A 23164-nucleotide genomic window follows, 5' to 3' on the forward strand; every position below is an offset into this window, starting at 1 on the left:
TTAGCCCCAGACTGCTTACTTTTTAGTATCTTTTTGCCTCCATGTTCCCAGTTAGGTTTTTTTTTTTTCTTTTCTGAGACAGGGTTTCTCTGTGTAGCCTTGGCTGTCCTAGACTTACCTGGTAGACCAGGCTGGCCTCGAACTCACAGAGATCCACCTGCTTCTGCCTCCCAGAGTGCTGGGATTAAAGGCATGTGCCACTATGTCCAACTTTTTTTTTTAATCACTCTGTTTTCTTAGTTATTTACTTGCCTATTTTTTGAGACAGGGTTTCACTCTGTAGCTGGCCTGGAACTTGCTAAGTAGACCAGACTGGCCTCTACCTGCCTTTGCCTCCTGTGTGCTGAGATTAAAGGCATGTACCACCACCCTGCATCTTTTCTGATTATTCTATAGGACAAATATAAAATGTTTACTGGGGCACACCAGAGAATATCTAGGAAATATGTAGTGATCATGAATGTAAGATATTATAAAGTAGCAGTTCTTTCTACATGGATCTATAAATTAGATACAGCTTATTCTCTATAGGTTTCCCTGTGGAATTTAGAAACTGACTTGAAATCTGAAACTATTAACCAGGTATGGCAGGACTGGCTGGTGACCCAGTGCTCAGCAGAGGGAGGCAAGAAAATCAACGCCTGGAAGCAAAGGCCAGGCATGGTGGTGCACACCTTTAATCCCAGCATTCAGGAGGCAGAGGCAGGTAGATTGCTGTGAGTTAGACCAGACTGGTCTACAAAGCAAGTCCAGGACAACCAAGGCTACACAAAGAAATCCTGTCTCAGGAAAAAAAAAAAAAAGAATTGGAAGCAATACAGCAAGACTACCTGGGATTCATAGAAGTCTGACATTAGGGCTTAAAGCATGGAAAAAATATGCCTACCCTATAAAAAATACTACATTTGTTTAATTCAGATACAACTGGTGTTCTGAGAAGCTTTGCTCTGCTGCCTGGTACAGAACTTGGACCTCAGTTTCCTCATATGTGAGAGGGGCCAAACCACCTTCTTCACAGCAGCACTCTGATTACACATTAAACCACTCTATGGCTGATTCTGTGTCATTTGGCCTGACCACAGTAATAATTGTTTCCTATCTTTTAAGGTCTTATTGAGCCAGCAAGTAGACCACCTTTGCCAGAACTTCATGAAGGGGGTGTGTGTGTTTGTGTGTGTGTGTGTTTTATTTTGAGGCAGTCTCTCACCATGCCCCGCAGGAAGGCTTTTAACTTGAACATTTTGGTACAATTATGTTTATAAAGGATTTATTATTTGCTTCAAAATGGCACTGTAATTGCTTAGGAGGACAGGGCAGCAAACAAGTGTGTCGCAAGCAGCCAGGTCTTCGTGAACTACCTCTTGGCTACTCCAGTGATTCTCCCAAGGTCAAGATCAGAAAGTGTACCTAGGCCAGGCATGGTGGGTCATGCTTTTAATCCTAGCACTTGGGAGAAAGAGGCGGGAGCATCTCTGTGAGTTTGAGGCCAGCCTGGTTTACAGAGTGAGTTCAGGACAGCCAGGGCTATGTAGAGCAGTGGTTCTCAAACTTCCTACCACTATGACTCTTTAATGCAGTTCCTCATGTTGTGGTGACCCCCAGCCATAAAACTTTTCATTGTTACTTCATGACTGTAATTGTGATAGTGTTATGAATGTAAATATCTGCTATGCAGATGGTCTTAGATGACCCCTGTGAAAAGGCTGGCACACCTCCAAAAGAGTCCTGGACAACCACAGTTTGAGAACTGACAATGTAGAGAGAGACCCTGTCTCAAAACAAACAAGAGACAGAGAGAGAGAGAGAGACAGAGAGGGGGGGGGAGACAGAGACAGAGACAGAGACAGAGACACAGCAAGCCCTTTACCTGGAGGGAGGACCTTACCACACTATCAGACTTCAGACAGCAGCTTCCTTATCCTTAACCAAAGAGACCCACACTAACAGCTAACCTCTAGTAACTGAGGGCTATAGCTACAGACCTGCCTGTGGACAGAGGGAAACAATCACATCTGTGTCAGGCACACACAGTGTTACCCCACTGTGCACAGGCTGGTCTGTCCTGGCTCAGTCACTGACAGTTCAAACTCAACAGAAAGACTGCTCACCTCTGCAGACCTGGGTTGGTTCTGGAACACAGCATAAGTGATAATTGAACTCGAACCTATAACACTGAGACACAAACCATGGCCATTACAACACAGAGATGAAACTACTTTTTTGTTTTTAAGTTAAAGTGCCTCATGAATTTGCATGCTAGTCTTCTCAGTATCATCCCAGTTTTTCTCACTATGTAGCCTTGAATGGCCTGGAACCTGCTATGCAGACCAGGCTGGCTTCAAACTCACAGTGATCCTCCTGCCTCATTCCCCAAGGGCTGGAATTAGATGTGAGCTACCACTGTCATCTCCAGTGTTTAACACATGCAGTACTGAGGGAAGCACCCAACGCTGGTCTGCATCAGTCCTGTTGCCAGCTGCCCACTATTTCAGGCTAGCGCCCTCCTCTTGTTTCTTCTTCTTCTTCTTCTTCTTCTTCTTCTTCTTCTTCTTATTATTATTATTATTATTATTATTATTATTTTTTTTTTTTTTTTTTTTTTTTTTTTTTGGTTTTTCGAGACAGGGTTTCTCTGTGTAACCCTGGCTGTCCTAGAATTCACTCTGCAGACCAGGCTAGCCTCGACTCACAACCATGTGCCTGCCTCTGCCTCTGAGTGCTGGGATTAAAGGCGTGCACCACCACACCCGGCTTTCTTTTTACTCGTATTCTTGCTTCTGCTGGGGGTGTAGGTGTGGTGGCGCACCAGAAGGAGGAGGCCAGGCCACTGTTAGCATCCTCCTCTATCTATCACTCTCCATCTTACTTTTTGAGACGCCTCTCTCAGTAAACCTAGAGCTCCGAGATTCACTGGATTGGCCAGCCAGCAGCCCCCTGACCCTTTCCCATCTCTGCCTCCCAAGGCTGAGATAACAGGTAGGTAACAACAGAGCCAGCTTGTCAGGTGGGTGCTGGGGATCCTAACTTGGGCTCTCATGTTTAGGAAGCAAGCACTTGACCCACTAAGACATCGTCCTAGGCCCTTACCATTTACTAGTCAGAAAATATAGACATAGGAAAGAATTTCTAACTAAAAAGTAAAATGCAATCCCCAGGAGGAGGATGTGGAAAGCCGAACAGCTCTCCAGTCTGCTCATGCGATTTCAACAGTCATGTGATATGAGACTAAAAAAAAACATACCTCAAGGTAGCCACGGCAAATTGTATCCATTGTATTGCAGGAAAAAACTAAATGAGAGAGGAAGAGAGGGAGGGAGGGGGAGGGAGAGAGACAGGGGGAGGGAGGGAGGGAGGGAGGGAGGGAGGGAGGGAGGGAGAGAGAGAGAGAGAGAGAGAGAGAGAGAGAGAGAGAGAGAGAGAGAGAGAGGTGTCAATCTCTCACACTTAATGTTCAACCTAACTTCCCTTCCTGTGTTTATTAATCATCTCATCAGCACAGCCCTCCAAACCACACCATAAAACTAAGAGTGAGTGAAGTCTGAAAAGGCCTGTGGGAAGGCAGGCCTTTGCTGCCCTCCACCTAACTCCTTATAAAATGCTCATATTTTAAAAGAAACAGAGCAATGAGCAGAAAACGACTGAACGAGAAAGTAACATTGAGAAAACTACATGAACAAAATGGCAAATAGAGAGGAAGGCTCAAGTTTAAGGAAGAGACAGATGACAGAAGACCTAACAAGGAAGACAGGACTAAATGAAGCTGAGCAACAGAAAGTTAACAAGACAGAAATAGAGGGAAATGATGAAGGGGAAAGGTATTAGTAAGGAGAGGGCCACTGGGAGCAGAGAGGAGGAAAGGTGAGCTTTGGACCTTACAGGGTCCCATTTGCCTTCCGGGGGGCCAGTCTCCAGTGGGAAGGCCATGCCGGCTTCAGTCCGGACGACCCTCCAAGCCAGGGCCTTCTCAGTCAGGCTCTGAACAGGTAGCTCCACCCCTGCCTCAGCTGGGCTCCACCCCTCTATTCTTGCCCTGTACCTTAAGGGCAGGAGGCGGAAGGGCCAAGGAGAAAGCCAAAAATAGAAAGAGCAGGTGACAGAAGAAACCAAGGTGTAAGAAACATTAGAAATTTTAAGAAGGAACAAGAGGCAGGAGTAATAAAAAGCAGAGAGAGTATTTTTATAGTAAATTGATAGAGTTGCAAAAGAGAAATGGAAAACAGGAAAAAAAGGAAGAGGAAGAAATGGGTTAAACAGAAGTCAGTTGAAACTTGCCCCTGTTTGGGGACAGAATGAGGAGAAAGATGGCGCATTCCATTAAAGTTTCAGTAGCAGTGAAAATCAAAAAGGGAAGAGTCTATTAATGCTTGCTATATTCAATACTAGCATATTAAATACTACTATACCACACCATTTACTCAGCACACCTAAGTGTGCTCAATTTTTTATAAATCAATGTGTTCTGGGAAATGCGAAGATAGTCTGGACAGAGCCTTCCAGGAGCTAATAATCCAGCAGGAAATAGTCTGAGTACCGAGGGACACGGATAGAGCAATGGTGGGCAGAACATCGTGTGGGGGGCCTGACGGAGCCCGGGCAAGAGGGAAACAAGACCACTCACTGCTTTAACTATACTTTCACATATTCTGCCACCTCTCTCCTGGGTGTCTGGGTGCTGGGGACTGAGCCCAGACCCGGCAGATGTCACACACTTATAACCACTGAGCTATGTCCCAACTCCTGAGTATTTTAACAATCACTTGCATTGGGGGTGGGGCAATTTAAATGCATGGTGTTCACATCAGAGTGAGGGTACTCACTAGCATGGAAGGCCAGGCATTATTAAGCGGGAGATTTGAATAACTTGTCTTAAACAGATGAACAAAGTACTAGGAGGCATCTGCCTCACAGATTGGTAGTGAAGAGTCTGGGGAGCATCTGGAGGCCTCTAATCATGTCTGCCTCATGAGGGTGTGGAGACTAATAACAGTCACGAGTGATAAGAAAATGCTCTTGGACAAAAGCCTCCTCTGTTCCTCAAGACAACTGCAGATTGTTCAGAAAACCACCTGCCATTGGCCGCAGAGAACCTTTCCTGTTGGCACATTCCTGAAGTGTCTATGCCACCTTCCTGCACGTGTGTGTGTGTGTGTGTGTGTGTGTGTGTGTGTGTGTGTGAATACATGTCTCTGTGTGTGTGGCTTTGATTTTGGTTTGTGTGTATCTATGTGTGCGGTCTGGGATTGAACCCGGGAGCTTGTGCATGCTGCAGCTCACCCTCATTGACTATGATGGCGACAGCATGTTATATATCAATCTACGTAACAGGACTGTACTAAACTTGGGACAGGAGTATATGCTGATTTTCTGTTGTTGGCATTTCTGTCCTTGTCTTGAAATGGGACCTCCCCATGACTGCCCTCCTGCCCAGCCTCAACTTGCTATGCAGCCTAGAATGGCCTTGAATTTTTAACAGTCCTTTTGCTTCTGCCTCCAGAGTGCTGAAATTACAAACATGAGCCACAGCACCCAGCCTGACAGCTTTCGAGTGGTAACAACTGCCAACTTTAAGTGGGTTCTATGTATAAAGTTCTATGCTAACCACTTTAGTCCTTCCCACAGTTATGTTTTTTTTATTGAGTTTTACTTGCATGTGTGTATGCAGGCATGTAGGAAGGGGTGCATGTATGTGTATGTGGGTGCATGTAAGGACCACAGAATGGCATCAGCTGTCTACGGTCTTTGAGACTGCTGTTCTTTTTTTTTTTTTTTTTTTGGTTTTTTGAAACAGGGTCTCTCTGTGTAGCCTTGGCTGTCCTGGACTTATTTTGCAGTCCAGGCTAGCCTCGAACTCACAGTGATCCACTTGCCTCTGTCTCTGCCTCTACCTCTGCCTCCTGAGTGCTGGGATTACAGGTGTGTACCACCACTGCCCGACTTGAGACTGCTGTTGTTAACCTCATGTACCAACTAGGCTAGATGACCTCATTGAGCCTCTCCACCTTGCAGCTGCAGGGACAGTTAAGTATGCATCTTGCGGCTGCAGGGACTGTAAGTATGCATCTTGCGGCTGCAGGGACCGTAAGTACACATCTTGCGTCGGCAGGGGCTGTAAGTATGCATCTTGAGCATTTATTTTTACTGAGGTCTGGGGTGTGAACTAAAATTCACATGCTTGCAAGTCTAGTTCTTTACCAACTGAGCTACACACCCCCTCTCCTTCTCCTCTTTGCCTTCCTGAGTCCTCTTCTGTAACTTAGACTGTGAGAAGTTTTTTGTTTTGTTTTGTTTTGAGACAGTTTCTCTGTGTAGCCCTGGCTGTCCTGGACTCACTCTGTAGACCAGGCTGGCTTCGAACTCACAGAGATCTACCTGCTTCTGCCTCCCAAGTGCTGTGATTAAAGGTGTGCGACACCACGCCCAGCTCCTGAATACTCGAAGTTTTATTCCCATTTATAATTTAGATTTGTGTGGTTCAAAAGATTCCACCAAGAAAATTAAAAGGAGACTCTCAAGTAGGGTGAAATATTTGTAAGCTTTAGGTCTGGAAAAGATTGTATACAAGCCTAGTGTGTTGGCATAGCTGTCCTGCAATCCCAGCATTTGGGAGGCTGAGGCAGGAGACACATTAGTGCAAGACTAGTCTGGGGCTACCTAGTGAGATCCTGTCTCAAACAAAGACCCAGGCTGATGAGGGGGCCCAGTAGGTTAAAGCACCTGCTACCAAGCCTGATGACCTGAGTTTGGTCCCTGGGACTTGCATAGTAGAAAGAACTGGCTTCTGTGACTTGTCCTTTGACCTCCACACAGCTGCTGTGCACATACCCCAATGAACAGAAAATAAGCATAATTTTAAAATCACAAAGACCATATATAGTCTATGAACATAGATTATATAAGGATTATAACTAAATATGATGAAATAACCAAATTAAAACTAGGAAAACTTGTCAATTGAAACTTCCCCAAAGACACAAATAACCATTAAGCACAAGAAGAAAGAGTTCAACACCATCGCCCATCAAGGCAAAAAAGTCAGTGACATCCTGACTCATTCTCCTGAGAAGGCTACACGCTGGCAGGCTGCGGTAATCTCTGTGAAGATAGGGAACATGCTCCTTCTACATGGAATGTAAAATGGCACAACTACTCTGGCATTTTCTTTTTTCATTTACTTTTATGCATATGAGTGCTTCACCTGCATGCATGACCAGAAGCCAGAAAGAGGCTGCAGAACCCCAGGAAGTGGAATTACAGGTATTTGCAAGCTGCCATGTAGGTGCTGGGAACAAAAACCTGGATCCTCTGGAAGAGCAGCAAGTGCTCACCACCTCTGAGGCATCTCTCCAGCTCCTACTTTGGCAGTTTCTTAATGGGCTAAGACAGTCCCATGAATAAACCCAGTTCTACTATGTACCTGACAAAAATACCTCAAAACACATGTCCCTCTAAAACCCTGAACAGTATTTATAATAGAAAAAAAGTAGAAGTAACTTAGTTTTGTAAAAGGGCTGCCACTAAGCCTAATGACCTGAGATCAAGCCTAGTGGAAGGAGAAAACCAATGTCTTCTGAGCTTCACACACATTCATGCTGTGGCACACACGCAGCCCCACACAAACACAAATATAAATAAATGTAATAGTTTTTAAATTAGAAATAACTCAATGAGCTGAGTGGTGGTGTCACACACCTTTAGTCCCAGCACTTGGGAGGGAGAGGCAGAGGCAGGCAGATGGCTGTGAGTTCAAGGCCAGCGTGGCCTACAAAGCAAGTCCAGGATAGCCAGGGGTACACAGAGAAACCCTGTCTCGGGAAAAAACAAAACAAAAGCAAAAGTGAAGTTTGGGATAAGACCAAGAATAGAAATGTTGCATCACGGGAACACATGGTGTAACGAGTACTGGAGATGCCTGCTTTCTTCTGAAAACAAACACACAAAAAGCACAGAATAAACATAGTAAGAGGGAATTAAAGATGAAGTTTACATGAGAGCCCCTAATTTCTAAAAAGGACTCCTTTATTCCTGGGTTAAAAAGCTATCTTGAAAGACTTTTATCAAGTCTTCAGGCTAAGCCCAATAAACACCCAAAAAAAGGTTTTTTTGTTGTTATTGTTTTGTTTTTCGAGACAGTGTTTCTCCGTGTAGCCTTGGCTGTCCTAGACTTACTTTGTAGACCAGGCTGGCCTCGAACTCACAGTAATCCGCCGGCCTCTGCCTCCCGAGTGCTGGGATTAAAGGCATGAGCCACCATGACCGGCCCAAACACTGGAAAAGTTTAAAGTTCATGAAGAAATTAGAAATTTGACAGTAAACAGGTAATAATGACAACATTTTCTTAAGTTAAATAAAAAACTCACTGTTTGGGATTTTTTGAAGCAGGGTCTTGTATGTTGCCTAAACTGACCTCAAACCCTCTCTCTCTTCCTGCCTCAGAGTACCAACGCCTCTGGCCCATGGTTCCTGAGAAGAGGGGAGAATCTGCAACTGGAAACCAAGGGTCTTAGCTCATCAGAAGCAGCATTTTAGAATGAGCTGCCCAAAGAGTGTGCACTTAAACATGGACTAGGCTGAATGGGTGTATAAGGAAAGTCATACTGGACTAATAATGTGTTCTTTTGATAAAACAACTAAACTACATTGAGTGTACCTGGGATTTGGACAGAATAGTTGGTGAAAAATTAAAAAAAAAAAAAAAAGCTAGATTGTGGCACACACCTTAAACCTAGCACTGGCAGAGGCAGGTGAAATCTCTGTGAGTTCAAGGCCAGCTTGGTCTACAGAGAGAGTCTAGGACAGCCAAGGTTTACACAGAGAACCCCTGTCTCAAAAAACAAACAAACAAAAACCCCAACTTAGCAGTGTAGTTAATTACTGTATATATCCAGTAAGTGTATGTCATCAAAGATAGCAGAATCTAATCTCTGATAAATTCAAGATAAAGAATTCAATGTGTATTTTAAACTATCTTCCAAGGCAAACTGCCACCGTCTTCAGGAGTTCAGGTGTGCTCACGGCCAACAGATCATCACAGCTGAGCTTGCTGACTGTTAATATTCCCTCCTGGAAGGGTGTGAGTGGGCGCACATTAGGACTCTCACCTGAGTATTCAGTGACTCCTCCAACCAGCTGTATGCAGTTCTGCCCAGACTGTACGTGGCCCCACCTGTGCAGCCATGGGCACGCTTTCATCCACGCTGGGCTCCTACTCGTAACTCCTCACCCATGTTCTGTAAGTAATCCTAATAAACCCATTGCCTACCCAGGGTAGATTTTGGCAGAATCAAACTTTGTTTTGTCATTAAGGCCTTCTGAGGTAGCCGGGGGCACAGTGGTAGTGGTGGCGCACGCCCAGCACTGGAGAGGCAGAGGCAGGTGGATCTCTGTGGGTTTGAGGCCAGCCTGGTCTACAAAGCGAGTCCAGGACAGTCAGAGCTACACAGAGAAACCCTGTCTGGGAAAAAACAAAACAAAACAAACAGAAAACAAACAGCAAACAAACGTACCCTAAGAAGAGGGGGAAGGCATTTACCCTGATCCCAGCATGAGAATTCTATAGGAGTGTGTGTGTGTGTCCAGACAGTTCAGAAAAACCCATCTTTGAGTTTACCTTAATAAAAAAGAAAATGATCTACACAAATCAATAGGGTGTAGGGATGTAGCTCAGTTGGTAGAGTACTTTCTTAGTGTACATGAGACCCTGGGTTCCAGCTACAGCGTCACAGAAACCAGTTATGGTGGCACACGCCTGTGATCACAGCACTGGGGAAGCAGGGGGAGTGGCTCAGAAGTTCAAGGTCATCCTTACTAGTTTTAGAGCCTGGGATAAGACTCATGAAGCCTTGTCTTAAAAAGAATTTTAAAGCAGGAGAGTTGCTTTTGAATATGTTGTCTCAAACAGGCTCTAAGTAGAAGAGTGATGCCTTGATACTGAGAAGGGTGAGGAGGAATGCAGTGAATTACAGGCTTTCGTGTGGCAAGGAGAAACAGGCAAGACCTCGGAGAAAGCCCAGTGCAGTCGGGAAAGGACAGATATAGAAATGGATGCTTTAGGCCCTGAGGTAAATTGGGGGATGAGTGCCTTAGAAGGAGGGCATTCTCAGGATGGTAAAATAGTTTGAAGTTAGGAGAAAGTGTCTTGAAGACCAACTTGAGAATTTCTCTTATGTCTTACAGAAAATTAAAATGAGCCCAGGACAGCCAAGGCTTCGCAGAGAAACCGTCTCAACAACAACAACAACAACAACAACAGAAAGAAAGAAAAGAAATTGAGAACTCTTTAACAAAATATTGACATTTTAGACATTGCTCACTTCTGAGCATATGAATACTCTGGGGCCTCACTATTAGAATGGTTATCCAGAAAACGCCTTTGTGGCTGTGGTTAGTACAGAAGTGTGTGAGAGATGTGTGTATTGTGTGTGCGCACAGTATGAGGTGTGCATGTGTAGGCCTGAGGCTAATGGCAAGAGTCATTTTCCATCTTCCTATCCTATTCAACGCAGCAGGGTCTCCCACTCAAATCCAGAGCTCACCGACACGGCTGATCTCACTAGGCGTGCTGTGAGAACCCTCTGTGTCCATGTGCTGGAACTACAGGCAGACTGGCATGCACAGCTGGCATTTAGGTGGGTTCTGGGAACCTGGCCATTAGGCTTGTGCAGCAAGCTCATTGCCTATTGAGCCTTTTCCTCGGCCCTAGAAGTAGAGTCTTTGTTTTTGTTTTTGAAACAGGGTACTGCTATGTGGCTGTGAATATCCTGGAACTCACTATGTAAAACTGACTTCCAACTCACAGAGAACTGCCTACCTCTGCCTCCCCAGTGCTGGGATTAAAGTCATGAGCCACTACACCAGGCTAGAATTAGGTTTTGGAAGAAATGAAGGAAGTGGATTGATTGGAGGGTTGCACCTCTGCTATGAAACACAGACCAACTTTAAGAGTCCTACAGTCAGGACAGTGTAGTGGCACATGCCTGTAATCCCAGCATTTAGGAGGCACAGGCAGGAATTTGAGGCCAGCCTGGTCTACAAAGCAAGTTCCAGGACATCCAAGGCTATACAGAGAAACCCTGTCTCAAAAAACCAAAACCAGGGCTGGAGAGATGGCTCACAACCATCTATAATGAGAACTGGTGCCCTCTTCTGGGCTGCAGGTGTACATGCAGGCGGAGCACTCTACATAATAAATAAATCTTAAAAACAAAAAACAAAAAACAAAAAACCCAAAACAACCAAACAAAAAAATTCCAATGCTTTAAAAGTTCAGTATCTCAGAGGCTGGAGCAATGGATCAGAGCTTAAGAGCAGCTGTTGCTCCTGCAGAGACCCTGAGTTTGGTTCCCCCCGTATGGTGGCTCCAGTTCCATGGAATCCAATGTCTTCTTCTGATCTCTGAGGGAACTACACGTGTGCACACATGCACATACATACAGAGAGGCAAGACATTCATATACATGATGTAAAGTAGAAGAGAATATTATATTTTTTATTTAAATAAAGTTCAATGTCTCCTACTAGATGTGGAAGTGCACACCACCAATCTTAGCACTCAGGAGGAGAGGCAGTTGGATCTCTTTGAGCTCAAGACCAGCCTGGTCTTCATAGTGTGACCCTGTCTAAAAATAAGTAAGTAGATATATAAATAAAAGTTCCATATTTTAAATTATCCTGTCTCTTAACAGTGGGTATATGTCATTTTGTTTTATTGCCACGAGCATATTATGCCAGAAACATCGACATAGTTGTGTCTTTCCTCAACATCAGAATTTACTAACAATACATTCACAGAGCTATGTCAGTTTCACTCATTGGCTGCAACTTACTAATTTTGAGTTCAAAAGTGTGGATCCTAGCAATCACCTTTTTTTGTTTGTTTATTTCTGTCTCTGAGACAGGGTTTCTCTGTGTAGCTTTGGCTGTCCTAGACTCACTTTGTAGACCAGGCTGGCCTTGAACTCACAGAGATCCCCCTGCATCTGCCTCCTGAGAGCTGGGGTTACAGGAGTGCACCACCACAGGTCCTTTTATTCCAGGGTTAGTTACTAGTTTTACCTCTTAGACTGCACACTACCCTGTCATACAATGACATATTAATGCAGATTACAGAATAGCCATAGAGTTACAGAAGCTGCAGAGTCCTGAGAGGCTCTGCTGAAGTTCAACTGATACAGCCCCAATCCTGCAGGGCCTACAAAGAAGTCTGAATAGACACAGAATTGTCAGCACAGGCCGTTTCAAATGTTGATCTGATTTGGGCAGAGCATCACATGGTGGACAGACTGCACTCAGGCTGGAGTCTCCGACAGAGAAAGAAGTCTTTCAGTTCAGCCAGTTTCTTAGACAAGGCTTATGACAGTGATGGGCCAAAACGGCAGTACTCTGTACAGTTTCAGGTGAGGGGGTTACACCTGGTGCAACAGATGAGCTCATGGGAACAGTGTCTCTGCTTTGATTTGATATAGTCACAGGCAGCATTGTTTACTCACATGAAACATAATTTATCAGTTTCCATTAGTTCAGTTTAAATTATCCCTCCCCCCTCTTTTTTTTGTTTTTTTGTTTTGTTTTGTTTTTTGAGACAGAGTTTCTCTGTGTAGCCTTGGCTGCCCTAGACTTGCTTTGTAGACCAGGCTGCCTCGAACTGACAGCAATCCACCTGCCTCTGCCTCTCAAGTGCTGGGATTAAAGGTGTGTGCCACCACCGCCCAGCTAATTATCCCATCTTTTAACAGTGGGTATATGTCACTTTGTTCTATTGTCATGAGCATATAATGCCAGAAACACAGACATAGTTGTGTCTTTTCTCAACATCAGAATGTACTAACAATACATTCACAGAGCTATGTCAGTTTCATTCATTGGCTGCAACTTACTAATTTTGAGTTAAGAGTGTAGACAGTTGTTGACTTATGTGAACACATTGTTGAGTCGCTTTTCCTCTGCACTTAGCCTCAATATGTGATGAAAGTGTTACATAGCCCGAAAGCAGCAATTCTACACAACAGAGAAAGCCAGAGCTTTCCAGATGCTTACTTCCACCTCAATCTACTTGTTTATCAAAGTTTCACAAATTCTATCTTATTAGAGGATCTTTTTGTTTGCTTGAGACAGGGTTTCACTGTGTGGTCCAGACTGGCCTGAAATTTGCTTTATTGACCAGGTGGTCTTGAACTCACAGAGATCCACCTGCCTCTGCCTCCTGAGTGCTGGGATTAAAGCCACCACACCCAGCTTCTGTACATTCTTCCTCCTCCTCCTCTTCTTCTTCCTCCTCCTTTTTTAAAGATTTATTTACTTTATTATGAATACAGTGCTCTGCCTGCATATACACCTACAGGCAGAAGAGGGCATTAGATCACATTATAGATGGTTGTGAGCCACCATGTGGTTGCTGGGACTTGAACTCAGGACCTCTGGAGGAGCAGACAGTTCTCTTAACCTCTGAGCCATCTCTCCAGCCCCTGTATGCTCTTCTTACTTGCCATACTTTAACTTCTCTCACCTCCTTTAATACTGCAATACTTAAGTGCCCTCAGCCTTCAGCCTTATCCCTTCTGATCTACTCCCTTCATTCATTTTTCTCTTTGACAGGGAGCAAGGGGCTCACTCTACAACCCTGGCTTCCCACTCAAAGATCCACTTGCCTCAGCCTGAGTGCTGGGATCAAAGGCACATGGCCTTATGCCCGGCTGTAATCGGTTTTCTAAAAAGGACAGCAACCCCACTGGATTCAGGCCCACCTGTATGATTTCAGTTAGCTTTAATTATTTCTGTAATTACTACAATCACCCCAGTGCATTTGAGGCACATGATTTAGTCCATGACAAAGACAATGTTTGTTTCATAGTCTTCTTCAAATTTCCTCAGGTCTCCATTGCTCTCCTTCTCTGGAAGGGCCCAAGAAGACGGGCTAAAAGGTGTGTCCCACCACACCCAGCTTTCCCTCATTCTTGAGTGATGTTTTTATGTGAAAATCTGGCATGCTCCAATGAAAGCCTCTGGTGATCTAAACCACTTAGATTAGTGAGAGCCTTTATTTTGACCCCTAATTTGCCTTTACATAGATTCACAGTGCTCAACATGCTTGGCCGTATCTGTCACCTATTAGCATTACCGTGCTTCCCTTTGCTCCACAAATGCTTCCTACCCTTCAAAGTCAGGCTCAAAATTATCTTCTGGGATCAGTGTCGACACTTCTGAGCAGGACTGACTTGTAATACAGGATCTTCTAAGGTGGAGAATGCCTTTGCAGTGATTAGGAAAGACAGATGAGAGTGAGGATTTTGATACTTACTGGGTAGATGGCAGCCCTGGAGAACACGAACACACACACACACACACACACACACACACACACACACCAAGATGTGTGAACAAGGAGACACAGAAGGACCTATAGGCCTTTCTTAGGGCACAGCAATGCCCAAATATGTTTCCTGGGGAGAGTTTTAATTGGTAGGCTTAAAGTAAGTAGACATGAATGCGCCAGGAAGTCACACTGTGACAGTGATCAGTGTGTCATACTTGCACAGTCTGTGCTAGATGTGAAGTGAGCATGGCCAAATGGTGGCCATTTAGCTATTAGAGGGATGGCCATTAGGCAGCAAGTGTAGAAAGTATAGCTGTAGAAGGCAGTTTCAAACGTGTGTACATGTGTGTATGTGTACGCGCGCGTGCATGTAGAGGCCACTGACTCACCTATCTTCCTTAGTCATACTCCCATCTTTTTTTGAAAGTCAGTAAGCCTTAAGGTTTTCTCTCCTTGCCTCCCTAGTACTGGCAAATATGCCACACTCAGCTTTTGTTGTTGTTGTTTTGTTTTTGTTTTTTTGAGACAGGGTTTCTCTGTGTAGCCTTGACTATCCTGGACTCGCTTTGTAGACCCGGCTGGCCTCGAACTCACAGCGATCCGTCTGCCTCTGCCTCCTAAATGCTGGGATTAAAGGCGTTCGCCACCACCGCCCGGTCACACTCAGCTTTTTTGTTTTTGTTTTTGTTTTTTGTCTTTTCGGGCCAAGGCCTCATTCGGTTTACTCTGTGTGGTCTAGAGCTCACTCAGTAGACCAGGCTGGCCTTAAAACTCAGGTTCAGCAGCAGCCTTGGCCTCAGGCGTGGTGTGATTAACCCTGTGTGTCAACACCAGGCGGGGCCACAGCTAGATTTCTCCTTGGTTGCTGAGGATGTAACTTATATGGGGCGAGTGGCGCCTATGCAGTCCTTGCAGACCCAGAACACACGGTGTACATCGGGCAAGCGCCTATGCAGACCGACAGCTTTCCTAGCGCGGGGCTTGCGGCCCCGCCCCCACAGCCGGCGGGTTACTATCCCCATATTTTCTCCAATACAAAATTATTTCACGCTTTTATCCCCAGTCACTGAAAACGGAGGCCGGTTTCCTCACTACGCGGTCCAGCCTCGTCTTGCCACCCCTCCTGCCTCGTGCTGAGAGTACAAGCATGTGCCACCTACCACAACCTGGCCGGAAGTAGAACAGCGAACAGGCCTTATTCCTCCAGCTTCTGGAGCAGGGGAGGCCTACAAGGGCATGGCGGCGACTACAAGTGACAGCTGACTAACCGAGAGAGGCGAGAGTCTCACCAGACCGCATCGGCCCAGCGCCAGGAAAGCAGCGCGGGAATTGGTGAGGCTTCGCTTCGCGCCTCTCCTCACGCGAGAAGGCGGCGGAGGCCGGCCTAGGAGAGCGGCACCGAGTGCGCGTGCGCGACAGGCCCCCTTAGCCCGCTAGCCCAGCACCTGGTTGCGCCCCCCCCCCCGATACGCCCATCACGCATGCGCACCGGCCTCTCGCTGCCCCGCCCATGTGGCCGCCCACCCTTTCCACCCTCGGAAGGGGTGCTGAGCCTCCCGAAGTAGTCACGTGCACGCATGCGCGCTTGCGGAACCGCCCTCCCTGTGACGTGACAGCCTACTCGGAGCGCTCCGGCTCCGTCCCCAGCTTTCTCATCTCCAGCTCTAGGAATCCCGCGTGATGGCTACCGCGGTGCCTGCCGCTGTTTCGCTCTCTCCACCGCTGTCCATTCTCCTGGGCCTGCTGCTCCTCTTCGCTCCGCACGGCGGCAGCGGCCTGCACACGAAGGGTGCCCTTCCCTTGGACACAGTCACTTTCTACAAGGTAATGAGGGCTGAGGGTCGTGCGCAGGTGCAGCCAGACGCCCAGACGGCGTGGGAGCGCGCGCCGGTGGGGACGTTGGGTTCCTAGGGGTGGCCGCAGGCAGTGCCTAGGGAACGTATAGACATCCGAGCGACCTATAGGCCCAGCGTCGACCGAGCAGAAGCACCCTTGCCTTTGCTTTGCAGCCTGAGTACTCGCTACCTCTTTACAAAATAGCTACCAAGGGACCTAAGTGTCCCTTCTCTTTATCTATAGGGAAAAGACAATGCCGGGAGAGATCCAATCCACGAGTCCCAAGTGGAAGACCAGAGGGCGGGGCGAGGTCGACGGTCCCTGATGGGGTGGGGGTGGTGAAGAGAACTTTGCACGTTAGCATGCAAGTCCGCTCCCCCTCTTCTCTTGAGGGTGGATTGTAGCCTGCTTGGCGATGTGCAAACCATGTTCAGATAGCACGCAGACCCCTACAGTGTGCCAGGGTACAAAGGTGCGGATCTGCCACCTGTAGAGAACTTCTTGGAGCAGAGAAGGTACTGAACAAAACCGGACCAAGGCACGGAAGAACAGTCACTACCCCACCCCACCCCCCGGCAATTTTTACAAAATTTGGCATCTAGGTCTGGGTAAATGGATGGTGGAAATGTTAGAGGCCGATTACAGTGGCCTCTGTGGACCAACTCCTCATGCGTCTGTCTCTAGCTACCAGCAGCTTCTCACTTCCTCTATTGGGCGAGCTAAGTGTGGAGAGGAGTCATTTTCTTATTTTGGTCTCATAGTGAGGAACTGAAAAACAGAAGGGGACTCAAATGCGCCTATCTCGAGTGGTCTGTCTATTTTGGAGAGAGTCGCTAGTGGGATCCTGCACATGTAGCCCATTCAAGGTTGTTCTTGGGGCGGAAGTTGGGGGGGGGGGAACCTGCCTGATTTTTAGACATATACAGCAATCTAGTTATACCTCAGTCCAGGTGTGAATAAAAGGTACATTTCGCACCATAAGCTTAATCACTTGGTGTTCCTCTACCCTTGCCGACTGTCTCCCAGCTCTGGGCTGTCACCCCCACCGGCCTTCTGGGCCGCACCTGGAGATTCCACTTAACAGACAGTCCCCTTGTGGTCCTCATTTCCTAGCCGTGTGTGCCCCTTTCCAATCTGCCCCAGCCAAATACAAGCCGCCTCTCTGACTGCCCCTAGCTCATGGCTGTTAACACATCAGCACTGGCTGTTCCTGGGGATTGGAACATTCTTTGCCCAGCCTTTGAAATAGGTTACTTCTCATTGTTTCGTCTTAGATTAGCTATTAACAGCCTTGGGCCAGGTGTGGTGGTGCATTCCTTTAATCCCAGCACCTGGGAGGCAGAGGCAGGGGGATCACTGTGAGTTCCAGGCCAGCCTGTTCTACAAAGTGAGTCCAGGACAGTCAAGGCTACACAGAGAAACCCTGTCTCAAAAAAGCAAAACAACAAAACACCTCTTTGAGCCCTTTCTTTGCTTTCTCAGACTCCCAGACTTAAATGTCAGGCCTGCTGCTGTTTGGTTCCTCTTAGGATGCTCATCACTGATTGTTTTTTCTTTACTTGTCATTCTTATTTCCTATAGTAGACTATTACATGTTTTATGAAGAAGTACCTGATTTTTTTTTTTGGGGGGGGGTGGTTGAGACAGGGTTTGTACAGCCCTGGCTGGCCTGAAACTAGCTCTGTAGAAGAGAGGCTGGCTTTGAACTCACAGAGCTCCGCCTGCCTCTGCCACTCGCCTGAGTGCTGGGATTAAAGGCACATGCCACCATCCATCTGGCTGTACCTGATGTGTTCTTCTGACTCTACACAGCATACCAGATTATCTATTGAGCATCTAATATGACAGTTGGCCTGGTATGCTGTGTTCATGTGAGTCAACAGGTGTCTCCTCCAGTTTCTCCCAAACTGCACTGTCTTCAGAGAAGACAAGGGGCTCCTCCTGGGGCTTTGTCCAGTTATCTTGTTACATGCTTTACCTTTTGGAGATTTCCAACCTAGAAAAATATTTTCTCATTGTTACTTTTGACCATCACTAGAAAGCTTCATTAGGCGAGAGGCCCTGTGCTGTTCACTGCTGTGTTCATTTATAATGGAGTCTAGGTGCGAAGGGCTCTTAGCAAATTCTTATTTGGTGAACAGATTTTCAGCCAGGCACTGGGGAGGCAGAGGCAGAAAGGCCATGAGATCAAGGCCAGTCTAGGCAATTTAATGAGACCTTCCTTGTCTTAAGAAACCCAGTGAAGGGCCCCAAGATGGCTCAGCAGGTAAAGGCACTTCCACCAAGCCTGAAGGCCAGAGTTCAATCCTCTGGACCCAAGCCAGGCGGTGGTGGTGCAGGCGGATGGATCACTGTGAGTTCGAGGGCAGCCTGGTCTACAAAGTGAGTCTAGGACAGCTGAGGCTGCACAGAGAAACCCTGTCTCAAAAAAAAAAAAAGAAAAAAGAAAAAATCCTCTGGACCTACATAGTGAAAGGAGAACAAGAACTGGCTCCCACAAGTTGTCCTTTGGCCTCAATTCCTAACAGGGCACCCACACATCTGAAGCAACACTACAGCCTCCTGTTAGCTAAAATCTCCTTTCTATTTCAGCGTATGGTTATTGTTTCTCTATATTACAAATGTAGGCCCCTTGGTAGGGATCCACCACCCTGTTTCTGCCCACCTTGACTCACAACCACGTAACATCAGCTCTCCAAGATTGCTAGAGCTTTGTTCAGAATATTTCTCAGTGTCTGCCATACACCAGGGCCTGAGGAATGCACCAGAAACCAGGCCATGGTCCTTTTTCTTAGAAATGCACACCTAGCTGGACGTGGTGGCGCACGCCTTTAATCCCAGCACTTGAGAGGCAGAGGCAGGCGGATCTCTGTGAGTTCGAGGCCAGCCTGGTCTACACACAGAAACTGTCTCAAAACAACAACAACAACCAAAAAAACAAAAAACAAAAAACAAAAAAAAAAGAAAGAAAAAGAAACACACACCGTAGTTGAAAGGCCAGAAAATAAGCAAATATGGTTTCAGAGCGAGATTGGAGAGCATTAAGGAAGTAAACTAATAGTTCTCTCCGCTCGAAGGGGACATGTGAAGTGAGCCTTGAATGACAGAGGCAGCCAGGAAAGAACACAGGAAGAGGCTTCCAGGTACCAACAGTTGGAGCTAGTGCTGAGCAGAAACAAGGCCAGCTGGGCCACAGGGATATGGTCTGATTTATATTTTCAGTCTTTCCTGCTGCTGGGCCCTTAGAGCCCTGCACTTTTTGGAGTCAGTGACCTGTTCCCATAACTTCTGTCCTTCATGTACCTAGGCAGTGTTAATATCCTTAAAAATGTAAAACCAAGTGTATGTCAAAAATAATGTCTTCAGTGATTGCCTGTGATGTAAATATTAAGTTTCAAGGTTGGAAGAGGCTGGAGAGATGGCTCAGTGCTCAAGAACAAATATTCCTCTTATAAAGAACCTTCCTGGCACCCATGTCAGGCAGCTCACAGGTATCTGTAAACTCTAGCCCCAGGGGATCAGCACCCTCTTCTGGTACCTGTATTCAGATGCACAGTCAACACATAACACATAAATTAAAAATTAAAAAAAGTTTTAAAAAGTTGATTATGGGAAGGCAGTATTACTGAACAAAGCTAGTCAGATAAAACGTGAGCACTGAGAAAAACAAAAACAAAAAAGTGTGCACTGAAAGCTATACATGAACAAATGCTGAAAAGATGGTAGGCAAAGAAATCAGAAGGCCACACTGTGAGTGACACTGAGTAAACAACCCAGAGATGGGGCAACACAAGGAGGATAGAGGAGGAACAGGTACAGGTCTTCCTTACAGACAACTTGATAGTAATAGTGGTTAAGTAGCATTGCTAGTTCCTCTGAACCCACAGGGCTCCCCATGTAGAGCAGCCTGACCTCCATCTTGTCCTGTTTCTGCTTCCTAAATGCTGGGATAAACAGACATGCACCATGGCACCTGGATGAGCTGAAGTTGTTAAAGATTCTGAAATATTTCAGTTAACTTTTCCGCAATGAAAATTCTGGCCTAAACGGTACTCTGATCTTAGAAGACACTGGCTGAAGTGTAGCCTCTTACCAACCTTCTAACCGGCCTGAAATTGTTTAATTTAGTTCAATCTGTGGCTTCCGTGGCCAAAGCATCCCAGATAGTTCCGACAGCTTCTTATGTGGCTCTTGGCTTTCTGGCAGATTTGTGGTTTGTTGTTTACTAAGAAAGACCCCCTAAGATGGCAGACATGGCAGTGGACAACAAAGCACATGCGAGAGTCTCCTTAGCATTATTGAAACAGACACTGGCAGGGAAAGCCTTAGCTCTTTTTATCCACAACTCTGTTTTGTTTTGTTTTTTTTGGAGACAGGGTTTCTGTGTAGCTCTGGCTGGCCTTAACTCAAGAGATCCTCCTGAGTGCTGGGATAAAAGGCATGGGTCACCTTGCTAGGCTTCACAACTGTCTTGCTGGTGAGAACACGTAACTAGTGTGGCAGAAGGGAATCAGTGAATGACAGCATGAGACAGCTTGTCTTCCACTGTGTTTCTTAAACAGGGGCCCCTTGGGGAAGATACTTAGCCCTAAAGGTCCCTGAACACCCGACTTGCTCAGCTCTATGCACCCTCAGGTTATTCCTAAAAGCAAGTTCGTCTTGGTGAAGTTCGACACCCAGTACCCCTACGGTGAGAAGCAGGATGAGTTCAAGCGTCTGGCTGAAAACTCAGCCTCCAGCGATGATCTCTTGGTGGCAGAGGTGGGGATCTCAGGTATGGACAAGTCCAGGATGGCTGGGGAAGGGCCTGGGAGGAAGGAAGCTGGGAGGGGGAATAAATAACCCCTGAGCCAGTACCCTGGAGAAACTGGTTGTGTGGTCTGTCAGGACTGGCAGCAAGCTGAGCCAGAGCAGGTGCTGCCCCAGACCAACTATAGCTGCCCGAGAGATCCCCTCTTCCCAGATCTTTACCTGTCTTGAGAACCCAGGCTGTCGTTGCAAGGCAGGAGTGGGAGGAGTGCTTGCTGTGGTCACCTGCGTCTAGCGGTGACAGTCCCAAGACTTGAAGACAATGAATTTCAGTGACATCACCTTAGCTGTGAGACTGGCAGCTCCAGGACCTTACCTGTGTCTTCCCAGCTGGGAGGACCCTGGGAACTTCCTGCAGTCTGGTGGCAGGCACACTTCTCCAGGTCAGTTAGTCAGTTGACTCAATCTCCAGTCAGCTCCCTGAGCTCGGAGAGTAACTGCAGTGGGACCAACATTCATCCTGTGTCTACTATGCTTCCCATGAATTTTGTCCCCAACACCTCTTGAAGGAAGTACTATGGTACCTCAGACTCGTGGCCAGATGCTTAAGATTTAATGTGGCCTATGTGGCTGGAGAGATGGCTCAGAAGAACACCGGCTACGTTTCCAGGGGACTAACACCCACATGGCAGCTCACAACTATCTGTAATCCAGCTCCAAGTGACGGATACCCTCACACAGACATGCATGCAGGCAAAACCCCAGTGTACATAAAATAAATCATTAAAAAGAAAAAAAAAGCCAGGACTACTTAGTAGCAGGTTTCTGCCCATTGGGAAGGGTGCCATTCTTTCACATGATGGCCATGTTCTCTCGCTGGTCTTGCTACAGCCTTTGTGTGGCAGCCAGTGTTCACCACACGTTCCCTCTTCTATAAAGCTGCAGCCTGGGTAGCTGTGTGCTACTCATGACATCCAAGCTCAGTCCCTGCCCACACCTTCTCACACCCCGACCCAGCTCTTCCTCAGTCAGGTCCCACAGCTGCCTTCATAGCCCAGATCACATGAGCTTCCTCACCACGTGTTAGGGCTCAAGTATTTACTCCTGTAGAATACAAGCACCCCACAGCATCACAGAGCTTGACAGCTGCACCATGACTAGACCCTCACACCCACAACAGGTTCTGGTACGAGAATTCAGACCCAGGTCTCTGGTGAGAGACTTCACACAGCCAACCTTCCAGTCTCTCCCTCTGCTCAGCAGGCCGCGGCACAGTGCCCTGCTAGTTCCTCACATCTGGTTTCTGTTCACAGACTACGGTGACAAGCTGAACATGGAGCTGAGTGAAAAGTACAAGCTTGACAAAGACAAGTATCCAGTCTTCTACCTCTTCCGGGATGGGGACTTTGAGAATCCTGTCCCATACAGTGGGGCAGTGAAGGTTGGAGCCATCCAGCGCTGGCTAAAGGGGCAGGGAGTCTACTTAGGCATGCCAGGTTGCCTGCCTGCATATGATGCCCTGGCAGGCGAGTTCATCAAGGCCTCCAGTATAGAGGCCCGCCAGGCCATCTTGAAACAGGGGCAAGAGGGCCTCTCTGGTGTGAAGGAGACGGAGAAGAAGTGGGCCAGCCAGTACCTGAAGATCATGGGGAAGATCTTGGACCAAGGTGAAGACTTTCCGGCCTCAGAGATGACGCGGATCAGCAAGCTGATAGAAAACAAGATGAGTGACAGCAAGAAGGAAGAGCTGCAGAAGAGCTTAAACATCTTGACTGCCTTCCGGAAGAAGGGGGCTGAGAAGGAGGAGCTGTGACAGGGCACAAGGGATTTTCAGGGTTTGCTGGGGGCGGGAAGGGGATAACTTACGTGCTGACAATGGGACCCCCGTGGGGTGTAAGGGGCAGTGGAGCAAAGCAGTACTGAGCCAGAGACCTGAGCCCATAGTACACCTGGACATTCATGCTGCTGAGCCCATGCTTAGGACACCTCTAGAGCAGTGTGCTCAGTCAAGATGGCTGGTGAGATCCCCCTGCAGAGGAATTGGTGCTACAGAGGGAGGTCCTGATCAGGTCCTTGATGAGTGTAATTCTAATAAAAGTCTGTTTTGGTTAGATAGTTTTCTTTCCAGACTGTACTCTTGGCCTATGATTGGAGTTCAGTTTTGAGTCTAAGCTTCAAGGGTACAGGGTGTTGTTTAACAGGGTGTTATATTTCATCCTTTCTCTCTACAGACAAATTCTTAGTTTTCCTGCTGTAGTGTTTGAGGATTTA

General features: G+C 46.9%; 2 protein-coding genes across 12 annotated transcripts in view; one reads left to right on the forward strand and one right to left on the reverse strand.

The window, feature by feature from the left end:
* The window catches only part of TMEM116 (transmembrane protein 116), an 86055-nt gene extending 70302 nt beyond the window's left edge, over positions 1–15753 (reverse strand). Inside the window, exons 1-4 of one of the 11 annotated variants that reach the window (XM_084762146.1) lie at positions 15577–15753; positions 8167–8265; positions 3242–3288; positions 2109–2172 (exon numbers count right to left, since the gene is read on the reverse strand). In XM_084762146.1, coding sequence (XP_084618272.1) covers positions 2109–2172; positions 3242–3288; positions 8167–8241 — 186 coding nt within the window. In that variant the 5' untranslated portion in view covers positions 8242–8265; positions 15577–15753. Of the gene's footprint in view, positions 1–2108; positions 2173–3241; positions 3289–3876; positions 4003–8166; positions 8266–15468 lie in introns of those variants that run through there. The other 10 variants (XM_084762147.1, XM_084762135.1, XM_084762140.1 and 7 more) reach the window with 10 other exon arrangements.
* Positions 15754–15876: 123 nt separating this feature from the next.
* On the forward strand, positions 15877–23004 carry ERP29 (endoplasmic reticulum protein 29). The gene is made up of 3 exons (XM_084762158.1): positions 15877–16132; positions 20780–20918; positions 22207–23004. The coding sequence occupies exons 1-3, from the start codon at positions 15989–15991 to the stop codon at positions 22704–22706; spliced, it is 783 nt and encodes a 260-aa protein (XP_084618284.1). The 5' UTR covers positions 15877–15988; the 3' UTR covers positions 22707–23004.
* The last annotated feature ends 160 nt before the right edge of the window (positions 23005–23164 follow it).

This window comes from Acomys minous (assembly GCF_964271855.1).
Source record: "Acomys minous genome assembly, chromosome: 16".
NCBI classification, from domain to species: domain Eukaryota; kingdom Metazoa; phylum Chordata; class Mammalia; order Rodentia; family Muridae; genus Acomys; species Acomys minous.

Bases quoted from the DNA above. Each gene is read 5' to 3' on its own strand.
- ERP29 (XM_084762158.1), top strand. From the start codon at position 15,989: ATGGCTACCGCGGTGCCTGCCGCTGTTTCGCTCTCTCCACCGCTGTCC. The intron at 16,133-20,779 runs GTAATGAGGGCT...ATGCACCCTCAG, and splicing joins ACACAGTCACTTTCTACAAG to GTTATTCCTAAAAGCAAGTT. The intron at 20,919-22,206 runs GTATGGACAAGT...TTCTGTTCACAG, and splicing joins GGCAGAGGTGGGGATCTCAG to ACTACGGTGACAAGCTGAAC.